We start from the raw sequence: 13,807 nt of genomic DNA on the forward strand, positions 1-13,807 counted from the left end.
AGTTCTATCAGTATTCGGAGTTATTTGATATCTAAAAAGTTTAGCTTCGTAGCTGGGGCATTTTAATAAAAGAAAAAATCAAAGAAGGGATCTTCTTTTTAGAACATTAATGTCAGCTCTGTTTCTAAGAAGACCAAGATCTGTCTATCTGCGTAAAATAAATTAATAAATAAATAAAAAAATATCTCTTGTCTTGAAAAAAACTTTCTCTTGCATACCAAAAATATTTGATGCGATGTGACAATTTTGGAAATTATTTCCAAGCGAACGAAACAATTTTGTATATGAGAAAATTCAAGTCATCTTACGTAGTTTTTAGAGTATTACTCGACTAAAATACAAGAGATGTCAAATAAAAATTTCAGAAAACAACTTGAAAAATCGGATTTTGCATTTGAGATCAACTTCCTAGAATTATTTCAAAGACACACAGATCAGGTACGGAATTTTGTTCTCCGATTTTCAAATAGATATTTTGATACTCAAGAGTACCACACAATCGTTCTAACAAAGCTTACTTTCCAGCTTGGATGTCTTTTTTTACACCATGTACAAAATGAGGGCTAAAGTTTTTTTTGGAAAAATACTGAAAATTGTTAAAAACTTCACTGGAACTTTTCTGCCCCCTTTTACAATCCCGTACCCTGGAAAAAGTTTTCAATTTTTCGTCTTTAGCCATTTCGAAGCAATAGACTGTTGATCACAAAAAAAAAACAGGTGCGAAACCAATAGTGTTACTCCGCAACACGATTATGAGCTCATACAAAACAAAAGAAAGAAAAACTGTTCTAGATAAAAAAAAAATTAATAAATAAAAATGACGTTTTAGCTTTAAGATACATCAGTGTTACAGTTACATAATTCAAAATAGAAGTGTTATTGTTTACCTATATTCACTTCATTTTATAATAGTAGATTTCGATGAAAATTAAGGTAACTTTTTTGCAAATCAAGTCAAATCAACTCTGAAACAGAATTTTTCAATTATAGAAACAGTAGGTAGGAATGCATCATTTTAAGACAATTAAATCGAAAAAGCAAACAAAGGGAATAGAAGATAGAAGAGTGTAATTAACGACACATAGAAGATAAATCGCAACGCTCTCTGAGGGATACCGATTCAACACTCAGTGATAATACAACAGAGGACGGGTATTGGCCTACAAGATGAAAAACAAATAACTAATTCATTCTTTTCGGAAACAAAAGCTACGAAACGGTAAACATAATATCATCCTGTCGACAGGGCCAACAATGGGCGATAAGGGGGAAATAGCCATCTAAATCTTCATAAATACTTTTTACAGTATTTTAATTGCAAAAAATTTCGGTCTTGCTTTGGTTTGGTTATTGAAAAAAAAAAAGAAAAAAAAGAAGAAGAAACACTCCACCTAGATTCTGATTAATACAATTTGCCTCCCCTCCATTTTCGTGAATTGGCGCTCCTGCCTCTCGAGATCTTAACACACTTTTTGTAAATACGCCACAATAATACCAAATAACTTACATAACACTGTTTCAATAATGTATTCATGATTACCTCTCCAAATGATCAAATAGTTCAGGATTGGTCCGTTGTAATATACAAGGTACAATATTTAAAAGGTGTGTCGTCGGCTCCATCGTTTTCCTCATAAACTCACACAAATGAGTAAGACTAAGCTTCTTGAGGACATAAAAGGCAGATTCACTTCCCAAAACCAACAGCAACGTAATTGCAACGTCATGATAGCCCTACAAACTTTGAATAATGATTCGTCGTTATTGAATTTGAAAGACAAATAGTGAAGATGGCGAAAGTGGTTATCACATAAATTATTGTCAATGCCGCATAGCTAACGGTTATAACTTACTTTTACTAAAATCGTGTAATTTGACAGTGTATTACTCTTACTGGCAGCAATGGTACAAAACTATGCAAGTAAAAGTTTATTGTTTTTTCACCTCCACTCTATCTCTTCCCCATGGGGTGGAGGTTTCTGCCCGCATAAATTTAGATATCGCTGTATCAAAACGAAATGAAAAAACATAATTTTCCCACCAAAAGTAAAGAGCGAACTAAACAGTTAAAACGAGAAAGAACTAGTTTATACCAACAAAATATCATTTGCGCTTTGATTATATGTACATCGATTACCAGCCAATATTTACATTATAAGAATATACTGATGAATAAAAAATAATTCTTGAAAACTTGAGCAGTTTTTAATCTTTTTAATATAATAATGATGAAATATGAAAAGCTATATAAAACGTATATTTTGTTTTCAGTAAACCACGAATGCCACTCTCGGCTTTTAAGGGTGGTAAGGAAAGTCATACACTGAATATCCTTGCATGACTTTCATTTCAACTATGTGTAACGCCTCCTAACATGTGCAATCAACCACCTCAAAAATTCTTGGTTACCACTTTTTGTGAAAACCATAAATTATTTGCGAAATATGACCTTAAAGGTTCTTGGAGTGCTAAATTGTAATTTAGCTTCACATTTTTAATCAACAGGCTTTTCTGTGAGATGCGCATTTTTAACAATTATTGCTTGATGATTAAGGGTCTAAATCGCTAAACAATCCCTGAATGATCATGACTCAGAAGAGGTACAATATTTCTACATGCATGAACGAGTGAGAGGGACAGGATATCAACGGCTCTACTTAGGGCCCGCAAATCATGCAGATTGATGCTCTCTGGCTCCAAAAAGGTGTGATGTTAATCATTTGTGGAATATTTACTTAAAAATTTTAATCTTGGCCGTCTGTTTTGCACAATTAACTTCAGATTTTGAATCAGCAAGAGCAGAAACTAGAGTATCTTTTTTGGGACAAAAAAAATTATTTCAAATATATATTTAATGTGCACTTATGTGTCATTTGTGTATTCACAGTGATAATATCGCACATCATTCGTAAAATATTTGTAGCCATTACGATAAAATTATAAACTTCTTCAGAAATACACACTAAGTTTAAAATTCAGGAAGTATACTGCAATCTCGACCAAAAATGTGTCAGAGGCCGTCTATAAAGATATAGATATATTTCTCACCAAAGCCCCATGGGCCATGGATATTACAAATACTACAAAACACATAAAACATAATAAGTACAAACACTATTGAAATTGAAAATATCACTACAATAGAAAACCCTCCCCATGTCTCATCCCCACACTCACAAAATTTCCCAAATTTTTAATATCCACATTGCAACCACTTCCTATTTTAGTTTCTAAACAACTTCTATGCATGACATTCCTCCCAAAATTTCCCTTCTAAGTACCTTCAGTTATATCTGAAAGGATTGTATTGATGATCAGAGAGGCTTGGAAACGGAACGATCGTTTTGATAACCAGAGGGTTGGACACAGAGCGTAGGCATTGCTGACAAAAGATGGCCAGGAAAGGAGTGCATGCATAACTCACCAAAGGGGGTTGGAGGTGGAGCATACACACTGTTTATAAAAGAGCATTCGAGACGGACCGTACCCACTGTGCTAACCTAAGGTGGGTCGGGGACGAGTTTACTGTTTACAAAAGTAGATTGGTGACGAAGGGTATGCACTGTTGACCAAACTGTTATCAAAACCACTGCGTTAACTATGAAGTCTTCTCCGTTTTATACTAGATATTTACATAATTTGGGGTTATATTTTACAAAATAGTTCTATTGAGCAAGTTTTTAATTCTTAAAATAATTCTTTTGAATATAAACAGAGAAAAAACTAACCATAACCAAAATTTGTTGCAAAAATTTGCAATTATTGGCACGCAAACCATAATCCTCATACACGCTCAGTAGGTGTCATACCCCTAGACTTAAACGGTACATTGAAATTACATGACATCCAGCCAATGAGATTGAAGTAAAGCCCCAAATTTAGCGCCTTATTATAAAAAAAAAATCGTTTTACTGCAGCTTTGCTGCTCTATAATAGTTTATAAGAATATTTATATAAAAATTTTCTTTAGTGAAAGAGTGAATTTTATATCAGAAACCTAATTTTATATAATATACATGTAAGTATAATATATACTCGTTACTTAGTCACGCTTGCCAAATGTGCAGCACAAGATACTGTGTCAAATTCAATGGGTCCAAATCTTATTCATTGCCTTCCAAGCATTAAAGATTGTGCTCTCTAAAAGGATCAAATAAACTGTATTTTTCATGCCAAAATTTTTCAAATACAATTTTTAACCAAAAAGTATCAGGAAATTCGTCATCAGAATTTTCGGAAATTACTGTGTTTGCCAAATCGTAATTCGTATCGGAAAAAGTAATCAGAAATTGGAGTTGATTCAGCTTTTGTTTTTGAAAAAAAAGACATCATCACCCTAACACTTTTAAACAGAACGATAAAATTACAAATATTAATGGTATTTACCTTATTCACTTTTTTTTAACTTTTGTTTTATATTGAGTCAAAGATGAAAAGAACTACTTTGTCCAAAAGAATATAAGGATATAGTGATGTGCATCTTTGAAAACTAACCTATGTTCCACATACTAACCTATAGATCCTATTAACGGTTTGGGAGAAAACAATGTTGGGTAACAGAGCAATGTCAGTACTGCTAGTGCTGCTTAAAAAAATAATTTGTAAATGGAGTAACGAGCAAATAAAAAAGAAGCAAATTGTGTGTTAAACATAAGAAATTGCGAGGAAAACCTTTAGATCCCTATCAAAAGGTTTGGTGACCCCCCACCCCTTCCGACAATTGCTCTTGAAAAATTCTCCCCATATCTAAAATTTGGCAGCCAAAGGAAAATTAAGAAAAATAAAAAGAATGAAGAAAAAAAGATATTCTGGATTATTCTACCCATATTACAAAATACATGGCGTAGAATCAAACAGTTTCTGGAAACGAACTGTAAGTAAGAAGCGATTCAGGTCAATAGTAAACAAAACTCTAAAAAAAGGAATTTTTGATGACAATATATCAAAAGAATTAGCTTTAAAGTAAAAATATATAAAGTTCATTAAGTTTAACGTTGCATATCGAACGCTACCAGCGTGAAAAAAATTGCCTGATTTTTGGAAACCCCCAAAAAGGCAAGTGAATCATGAAAAGACACCATTAGATTCAGCATATTAGAGAACCCTACTGTGGAGTTCTTAAGGTTTTATAAATAAAAATGTGGAATTTTCTATTTTTCCCGGAAGAAGGATCATGAATGCGTGTTTAATCGCGTTTTTCTTCCTGGGGTGACCTAATCGAGTCGATGGTATTAGAACATCGGGAGACTCATTCAAACTAAAATTAAAAGTTCTTGTACCCTTTTAAAGGACCAAAAAGAATGTGCCAACGGAAAGTGCCGCTGTCTGCCATTTTATGGGACCAAACTAGGATTTAGCCCCATGGAGGACTAAGTTGCTATCAACTAAAAATTACGAGATGCTCAATCGATTTTAAAAGAAAAGTATTGGAAAGTGTATACTGTACATGAAACGTTATATTAAATTTTGGACTTCATTATGGAACTATATACCGTATTTTCCAGAGGGGAATTATCTAGGGGAGGGGGGGTACGCTTGGCACCATTCAAGCCAAAATAATGTTCTAAAAGACATTGTTATCCTTAAAAACGGTCGGCAGAGCAAGTTTAAGCCGTAACTACCTCCCAAGTAAGGCCAAAATAGTAATTGCATGCGAGAAATTCTATTGTACTCATTTGTTAATTACTTTATTTCCTTTATGTGAAAGAAGAGGAAAGCAAGACATTAGAACAACTCAGAATGATATAGATCTGAAAGCAAAGCTATTACCTGGTAATAATGATTTTGACTACTTGGAATTTCATAAAGAACGCTGATGATGAGATTCGTAAGTTGTTCTTGTAACTTCTGTCGCTGTCTTGCATTAATTCCTTAAAAAAAATTCTCCAATAACTTTTCGCTAATCTTTATCAGTTCCCATTATGTTTTCTCTAGCTCCTACTTAGAAAGAGTAAATTTATCAACTGACGATCTAACAACAAACTGTAATTAGCGATCAATTAACGAATTGCATGCTCCTGTAATTACTTAAGTCCCGGCCATCCTCGTTGAACGTTTTGGGGCCACTCCTCCTGGTAGCTCATGCGTAGCGACTGTGGCACGTGATAACTGGGCTATCTTGACGTTGTACAAGTCGATGTTCTCTGTCCATCGTTTTCGTGGACGAAGGCCAGGAAGAGATCCTTCAAGGGTGATTTTTGGAAGACGCCTCGACTCTATTCGCTTGACGAGGCCGAACCAGCGCAGTTATTTTCCTTGATGTTGCTGAGAATGCTTTCAGTGAACTAAGCCTTTGACTCCTTTCACATTTGTGATGCGGTTAGTCAATGCGACGCAGGCATCCCATTTCGAAAGCTAGACGTTTTCTTTCGTCTTTTGTTTTCAGTGTCCATGTTTCACATCCATATATGAATACGTGAATTATCAAACAATTATAGTCGCATTATTCCTGTTCTGGCTTTCTGTTTTAGAATGCTATATAAGTCTTATACTTTAATAAGTTCGTTTCTACAAGTCTTAACTTCATCATTATCCCTCATTACAAAATATTAACCTTAATGGCGTGGAAAACACAACAGGGTGAGTGTTAAAATAATATAGCAGAATGAAAATAGAGTAGTCGTCCTTAGAGTTCTTCAACAGTGAAATGCACGAGTGATGAGTAACAAGAGGTCAGGGGTTTTACAATTTTTTTTTTTTTTAATCCAGGTCTTTGACAACAATTCGAGCCTGCTAATAGATCTCAGAAATTTTTTTTAATCTTGATAATCATGTTTGGAAATAGACAAAAAAAAAAAAAAAAATCATAAAAAGGAAAGAAAATTTCCGCAACAAATTTAAAATGAAGCTTTACGAGAGCTCAGATTTTTTTTTTTAAATTTGCTCCATTTTTAATACAATAGTCGAAAACATAATTGAAGACCTCAAAAATGCTTAAAATACTTGTATTCTAAAGAAAGAGAGAAAAAATTTCACACATAATATTTAAAAAAAAAGCAAGAGTAACGTAAAAATGTTAGTAAAATGAACAGTAAGGATAAAGTAGGGAATGAAAAGCTGTATTGAAATGTTCATTCAACAGCCAACAAATATGCTCGAATGAGAAGAATTATTCTTTCTTTTAAAATATCCAGAGAGACTTCTAAATGTTATTTCGCCAATTGTGTTTTTCTATTTCTTTAGAGGATGTCTTGTGTTTCTACCTGAAGTAAGATAACACATAAATATAACAATAATTTTCGGAATTTTAGTTAAAAAAGAATATTGACTAAAATCAAAATTGCATTTTATTGCAAATTCGTGATAGATAAGAGCTAATAACTTTCATCAATATTTTGACAACAATATACAAAATTCGGTGAATTTTCATGTAACAAAATTAAATATGACAATCTAACTTTTGGCTTTAGATGAAATAGCCTAAATTGCTTACTTTAGAATACTCACCATAAGGAGCAGACGCAAAGGAGCAAAGAGCAAGGGAAACAAACTGCTCGTAAATTATCTAATTGATAGTTTGTTCTCCCATATCAACCAATATTGCCATAGGCATTAAAAAGATGCTGGAGAAGAGAAAGATATCACTTTCAGCGTGAGACATAGACTATTGGGAAACCCATGCCTGTGTTGTACACCGTCATCGGCCCACACCTGTGTTGTACACAGGCACGGGCCCATACCTTTTTTTTGTGTTGTCTGGAGTGAATTTAAGAACAACACAAAAAAGGTGGATTAATAAATTGCAGGAGAGATTCCACAATTTCGGGAATAAATGGACAGAAGCCTAAATGAATTTTTTTGCCAAACAAGACAGCCAACTGTAAATATACCAACTCTTTCAAAAACAACAAAGACTGGGATTCTTTGCTAGCATCACTGACACATTTTTAGAAGGTTTTGCTCAACCCAATATAAGATAAAACTATTTTCTCCAACCTTAGCTATCTAGAAGTACAAACAAACGTAGTTTCAGGTTATACAAGAACAAATATATTTCTTCCCATCTTCTGCTCAGGGTGGGAGGTATAAATCTCTTTGAATTCTCACCTATAGTTACACCACTGATAATCAGCTAATAAAAAATATGACTGTATATATATCAGTCCAGTACTGTAATGCAGATTAGTCGGATAAGACCAATTTTCTTTACCATTATAAATTTTTTGATAATAATACAATTTTTATAATATAAGGAAAGTACGAAGAAAGTATAAAATGAGGGAAAAACTAGATAAAACCTTTTTTAATCTTTCCATGTAAGGGGCAAACGGGCTTAAAAAAATTTACAATCTTGGGGAAGGGATATAAACCCCCAAAGTGTGAAGGTATCACAGAAAGGTATTTTTTTATTACTCCAAGTTATACGTTCGAATCTTAACATGACAGCAATGACGGCTAATATAAAATTAAATATTGATATGTTCCTTTAAATCTAGTCTTTTGGGGATTGTTTTTCAGATTTGTATTTTCTAAACCAATTTTCAACCAATGAATTTAATTATAGTATATATGCTCTACCTGCACTGAGGCTCTTCATTAAGATGTTGTGCTATTACATACGACAGATTATTTTCTTGAAGGTTATGAGCAAGCGTTTGATTCGGATGACAGAAGAGTTTTAGCGAAGGTCCTATCCTTGTATGGTATAGCAGATAAATACAAGAGATTAGTGCTATGTGCGAGAATAATATTGCCGCGGTTAAGGTAGGAAATGAGGCTAGTAGCTGGTTTCGTATTAAATCAGGAGTTAGGCAAGGCTGCGTCCTATCTCCAGATACATGGATCATTTTGGTGGACTTTGTTCTAAGGAGCACAACAAAGGCAATGGGAGAACACAGAATCAATTGGGGAAGTAAAACTCTCCTAGACTTAGGTTATGCTGAGGACTTAAACATTCTAGATGAAAATGTTAGCAAAACGAACGAACTTCAGAGGTTTTGCGAGTTCAAGGTGCAAGAATAGGTTTGAAAATAAATATTATGAAGACTAAGTCGCTAAGGCTAGGAGTAAGTGAAGGTGAAGAGGTGATCTTGGCTAACGAGAGGATCGATAAAGCGGACAGCTTCACTTACCTACCAAATTATTTATAAAGAGAATGTGCAGTGAGGATGTTAAAAGTAGAATGGCCAAGGCCCAATGTGTTTTCCACAGTTGAAAAACGTTTGGAAGAATAGGAAGATAAGTCTCCGCACCCAGATTAGAACATTGGAAGCTACAATGATGACAGCAGTCAAGTACGTTTCATAGGCGTGGGCGCTCGGAAGAACGGAGGGGGATTTGCTAGATGTTTCCCAAAAAAACTACCTAGGGATTGTCTTGGGTACCCGACTGACTGACCGTATCTCAAACAGTAAGCTGTACAAAAAATGGGGATCAATCCAACTTTCAAGAGCTATAATGAGAGAAATACATCAATACTTCAGTATTTTCTGTTGGGATAAACCACTACAAGTTTAAAATTAATTAACGGTTATAATTAGCCAACATCTCTGCGATTAAAATCTAGCCTAATATAATATTACTTGGACATTACTTTTGTTTCCAAGTCTCTGTTTCCTATTCTACTTTTCTTAGTGACAATTCAAGCTACATAGCAGGTATTTATATTAAATATTCTACACCCTTATTTTTACCTGGAGGGAACCTTTCTAAGACTCTAGTAACATCCAGTACAACCTGATGGTAGTACACATGAGTTTCAATTTCTGCAAGATTTCTTTTCCGCCGATTGCCAAATTCCTTTAAACCAACAAGTCGAGGCCAAACTTTCCGTCGTATTTCATCTATAATAAAAGAAATAAACCGCAAGGTCATAAAATAAACGAAAAATAAAACTGAGGTCTTTATTGCTCTACCTAAGGAAAATTTGCTTTTTCTCATAGATTATTTCTTATTGGAATGTCTATAATATAAACAGTTGTTATGAGACATATTCGATCAGTGTGACTCAAACTCACAACCCTATAGGCTATTTCTTTTCTTAATAACAAAAAAGGTGATATTAAATTATTAAAACTCCTTCGGGACAGAAATATAGCTGGAAGTAGATTAAACATTCAATGGAAACAGATCCCAAAAATGATTCCCTGGCGGAGGAAGGGTCTAATGGCTTAAAAAAAAAGTCTATTTCTAGAAGAATGTTGTATCCTTCTTCCCAGCATTTTGCTTACGATGGTCACAGTCCCAATCTTAGATAAGGAGGATCAGACAATTTTCCATGGAGGCAGGGGGTTTGACGCTTTAAAAAAAAGGTGTCGTTTTGGCATATGTAACCCTTCGGATATTTCTGATTTTAGTGTCCGTTTTAGTTTTCGACAAAGGAAGTGAGTGAAAAAATCCAAACTGGAGCTTTAAAATGTGCATTTGCATAGCTGCCGTTACCGTTATGTTTCTCCTTTTTTTAGATCAAAATATTTGTATAAGTCAAACAGGTTTTGGGACTAAACTGAAAGAAAGGAGGGACATGTGCCAATAGTAACCAAAGCTCTAAAAACTCAAATTTTGATAAAGATAAATTTATCAAAAAATTCTCCATTTTACAGTGATTCTAAATATACAAAATTCAATAAGGTTAAGATTATCTTGAAAAACTTAGGGACTTTCTTTTTTTTTAAAATGGGGAAAATACTGCTAAAAGCGTCACAATTTTGATAAAAATTTTACCCTCATATTCAACATTTCCAAGAAACTTTTCAATTTCTTGCATGCAAAAACACAGAAGTTTGCATTTTTCCCGAAAAATTTGGCAACAGATAAGTTTTATTTAGTTGTTTGTTTTTGTTTCTTTCCCCAAGGAGGATCTTATCAAAGGCACGGTTTTATGATATTGAACGAGGGCACAGTTAAACGAAAGTTAAAAGTTCTAGTGTCCTTTTTAAGCAGCAAAACGTATCGTTCTGCAGGATAGTGTTAATTTATACCAATTCGTAGACCAAATCAAAGTTTCTGGCCCAAACAGTGCCAGAACGCTATCAAGAGAAAGTTCTGAGGTAGTCACTTGGTTTAAAATTGTTGACAAGCTATATACTTAGTCAAAAAGTTACAGAACTCTCCACCCAAAAGTGTCAATTTCTGCCATTTTATGCTACAAACAAATGTTTTGGCCCAACAAGAGTCCAAATTCTATCAACAGAAAATTTTCAGGCAGCCAATTGACTAAGAACTTTTGCAAGACAATATAAATACCTTCCAGTTTCAGAGACTATATTGCCACAGTCTGGTGCATAAGTCCCTAAAATAAACATATCCAAGTATTTACTTGTACTTGGATCAGGACACAAGCTATGTAGCTCTCCCTGGCGACAGGATCTGGCAGTCTGTTGAATTCCACAGGTCACGGTCTTGGGTTAGTGGGGCGATAATTTCAAGCCATGAAGGGTCCCATCTGCGACCATGTCTGCAGAATCTGCTAATCGACTTGAGGCCTGATTTGACGGTGCTGACCCAAGTTTTGGCTTTTCCTCCATGTCTTTTCCTCCAATCAGGTGCGGGTTTGAAGAGTAGGCTTTGATTTGTAAAAGTCTTGGCCGGTCTTTGGAAAACATGGCCGAACCAGGACAGGTGGCGGCGTTGAATGATAGATGTGGTGTCGTGCTTCTGGTCACAATTGTTGGCGGGTGATCGTATTTGGGATTCAGTACCTGAGTCGTAACCACAAGCTGCTTCTCAGGTATCTGTGTTCAAAAGTGTTGAGGGTGTGTGCCTCGGTGACTTTTAAGGGCCACGTCTCGCAGCCGTACAGTAAGACCGATCGGACTAGGGCATCGTAAACACGAATTTTTGTTTTTCGGTGGACTTCCTTCCTCTTCCATAGCAGCTTCCACGGCTGTGCAAAGACAGTGGAAGCTGATGCAATGCGGCCCAGATTGCAATGATGCAATCTGGGAAAAATTTTCCCAGAATTTTGATTGACTGAAAAACTCAACAAAAATTCTGATTGTCTCAAATTAGCACTAGTTAAACCTTGATATTAGTCATGTTTCATTGCGAATAGGGCATTAGGCAACTGGGGAGATTCACTAGGATAAATATACTGTATATTGAAAATTGTATGGCGTTGTGCAATAGTTTTTTTTATGTAAAAAAGAATCAAAAAGAGTTAATGGTAGATTTAAAGACCTCCAAAAAATCTTAAGGACACCCAAGACGGTCAATCATTTTGATCAAAAGCTTCCACCAATCAATTGATTAAAGCATGATTGAACATTTAGGAACCTGTTTGACGCTTGGGTCAAGCGATGACGGTGATTGATAGAAAGTTGAATGACTCAATCGGTTCCTAGATGGTCAATCGTGTTTTAATCAATTGACTGACGGAAGCTTTTGATCAAAATGATTGACTGTCTAGGTTATCCTTTAGTTGGTCACTTTTTCAGGGATGATTTCAATTTTGAAGCATTCTTATGGATAAGTTAATATCAGATGGAAAGCCAAGAGCCGTTTGGGGCAGGAGCTGCCCTCATATTTAGATTACACAGAACATGAAATTAAAAACGAACAGAATTAAAAAAATGAAATGAAGGCAAAGAGCAACATAAAAACTAAAAATTAACTGAAATTATATTATAACATAGGGGGTTCCTAATCCCTCAACCTCTCACTCTTTACGCTAAACCGACTTTTTCTCTCAGTTCTTTAAGAACAAATGGTCTTGCACAGGAACAATATGACAAAAGTTTTAAAGTAAAACATTTTAGAGCCCTATTTCAAGAATAAAAGAGCTTACTTTGCACTGGTTTCAAATAATCATTCTTACAGTTGAGATGTTGTGAAAGACAATCCGTAAATAAATCACTTGTAAGTGCCATTTGGCTAAATATAATGACTCATAATTTTTTTTTTTATGAAGAGCAATAGTCTTGTCTTTAGTTTCAAACAGTTCGTGGTAACGAATTAAGGAGCGACTCGGCTCAGTAGTAATCGAAACTAAAAAACAGAATTTTGGTATCAATATACTCCAAAAAATTGGTTTATTATGCTGATACCATATATATAAGATTCGTCAAGTTTAGTGTTACCCATCAAAAGCTACAAGCCTGAAAAAATCTGCCTGATTTTTGAAGAAAGGGGGAAAAGCCCCCTAAAAGTCAAGGAATCTTAATGAAAATCACAACATCAGATTCGGCATATCAGAGAACCCTACTGTAAAAGTTTCAAGCTCTTATATACAAAATGTGGAATTTTGGAATTTTGCAAAAGTGTTGAGGGCGTGTGCCTCGGTGACTTTTAAGGGTCACGTCTCACAGCCGTACAGTAAGACCGATCGGACTAGGGCATCGTAAACACGAATTTTTGTTTTTCGGTGGACTTCCTTCCTCTTCCATAGCAGCTTCCACGGCTGTGCAAAGACAGTGGAAGCTGATGCAATGCGGCCCAGATTGCAATGATGCAATCTGGGAAAAATTTTCCCAGAATTTTGATTGACTGAAAAACTCAACAAAAATTCTGATTGTCTCAAATTAGCACTAGTTAAACCTTGATATTAGTCATGTTTCATTGCGAATAGGGCATTAGGCAACTGGGGAGATTCACTAGGATAAATATACTGTATATTGAAAATTGCATGGCGTTGTGCAATAGTTTTTTTTATGTAAAAAAGAATCAAAAAGAGTTAATGGTAGATTTAAAGACCTCCAAAAAACCTTAAGGACACCCAAGACGGTCAATCATTTTGATCAAAAGCTTCCACCAATCAATTGATTAAAGCATGATTGAACATTTAGGAACCTGTTTGACGCTTGAGTCAAGTGATGACGGTGATTGATAGAAAGTTGAATGACTCAATCGGTTCCTAGATGGTCAATCGTGT

General features: G+C 34.9%; 1 protein-coding gene across 2 annotated transcripts in view; it reads right to left on the reverse strand.

Moving 5' to 3' along the window:
• Positions 1-13,807, reverse strand: part of LOC148944565 (TBC1 domain family member 20) — a 37,325-nt gene that overhangs the window by 7,828 nt on the left and 15,690 nt on the right. For both annotated transcript variants that reach the window (XM_089100716.1, XM_089100715.1), the window contains 3 exons: positions 9,633-9,782; positions 5,770-5,870; positions 1,541-1,734 (listed from right to left, as the gene is read on the reverse strand). In XM_089100716.1, the coding sequence (XP_088956842.1) occupies positions 1,541-1,734; positions 5,770-5,870; positions 9,633-9,782 (445 nt within the window). The remainder of the gene's footprint in view (positions 1-1,540; positions 1,735-5,769; positions 5,871-9,632; positions 9,783-13,807) is intronic.

The sequence above is a fragment of the Artemia sp. Qi Xiang Cuo genome, chromosome 14 (assembly GCF_049724085.1).
Source record: "Artemia sp. Qi Xiang Cuo chromosome 14, ASM4972408v1, whole genome shotgun sequence".
In the NCBI taxonomy this organism is placed as follows: Eukaryota; Metazoa; Arthropoda; class Branchiopoda; order Anostraca; family Artemiidae; genus Artemia; species Artemia sp. Qi Xiang Cuo.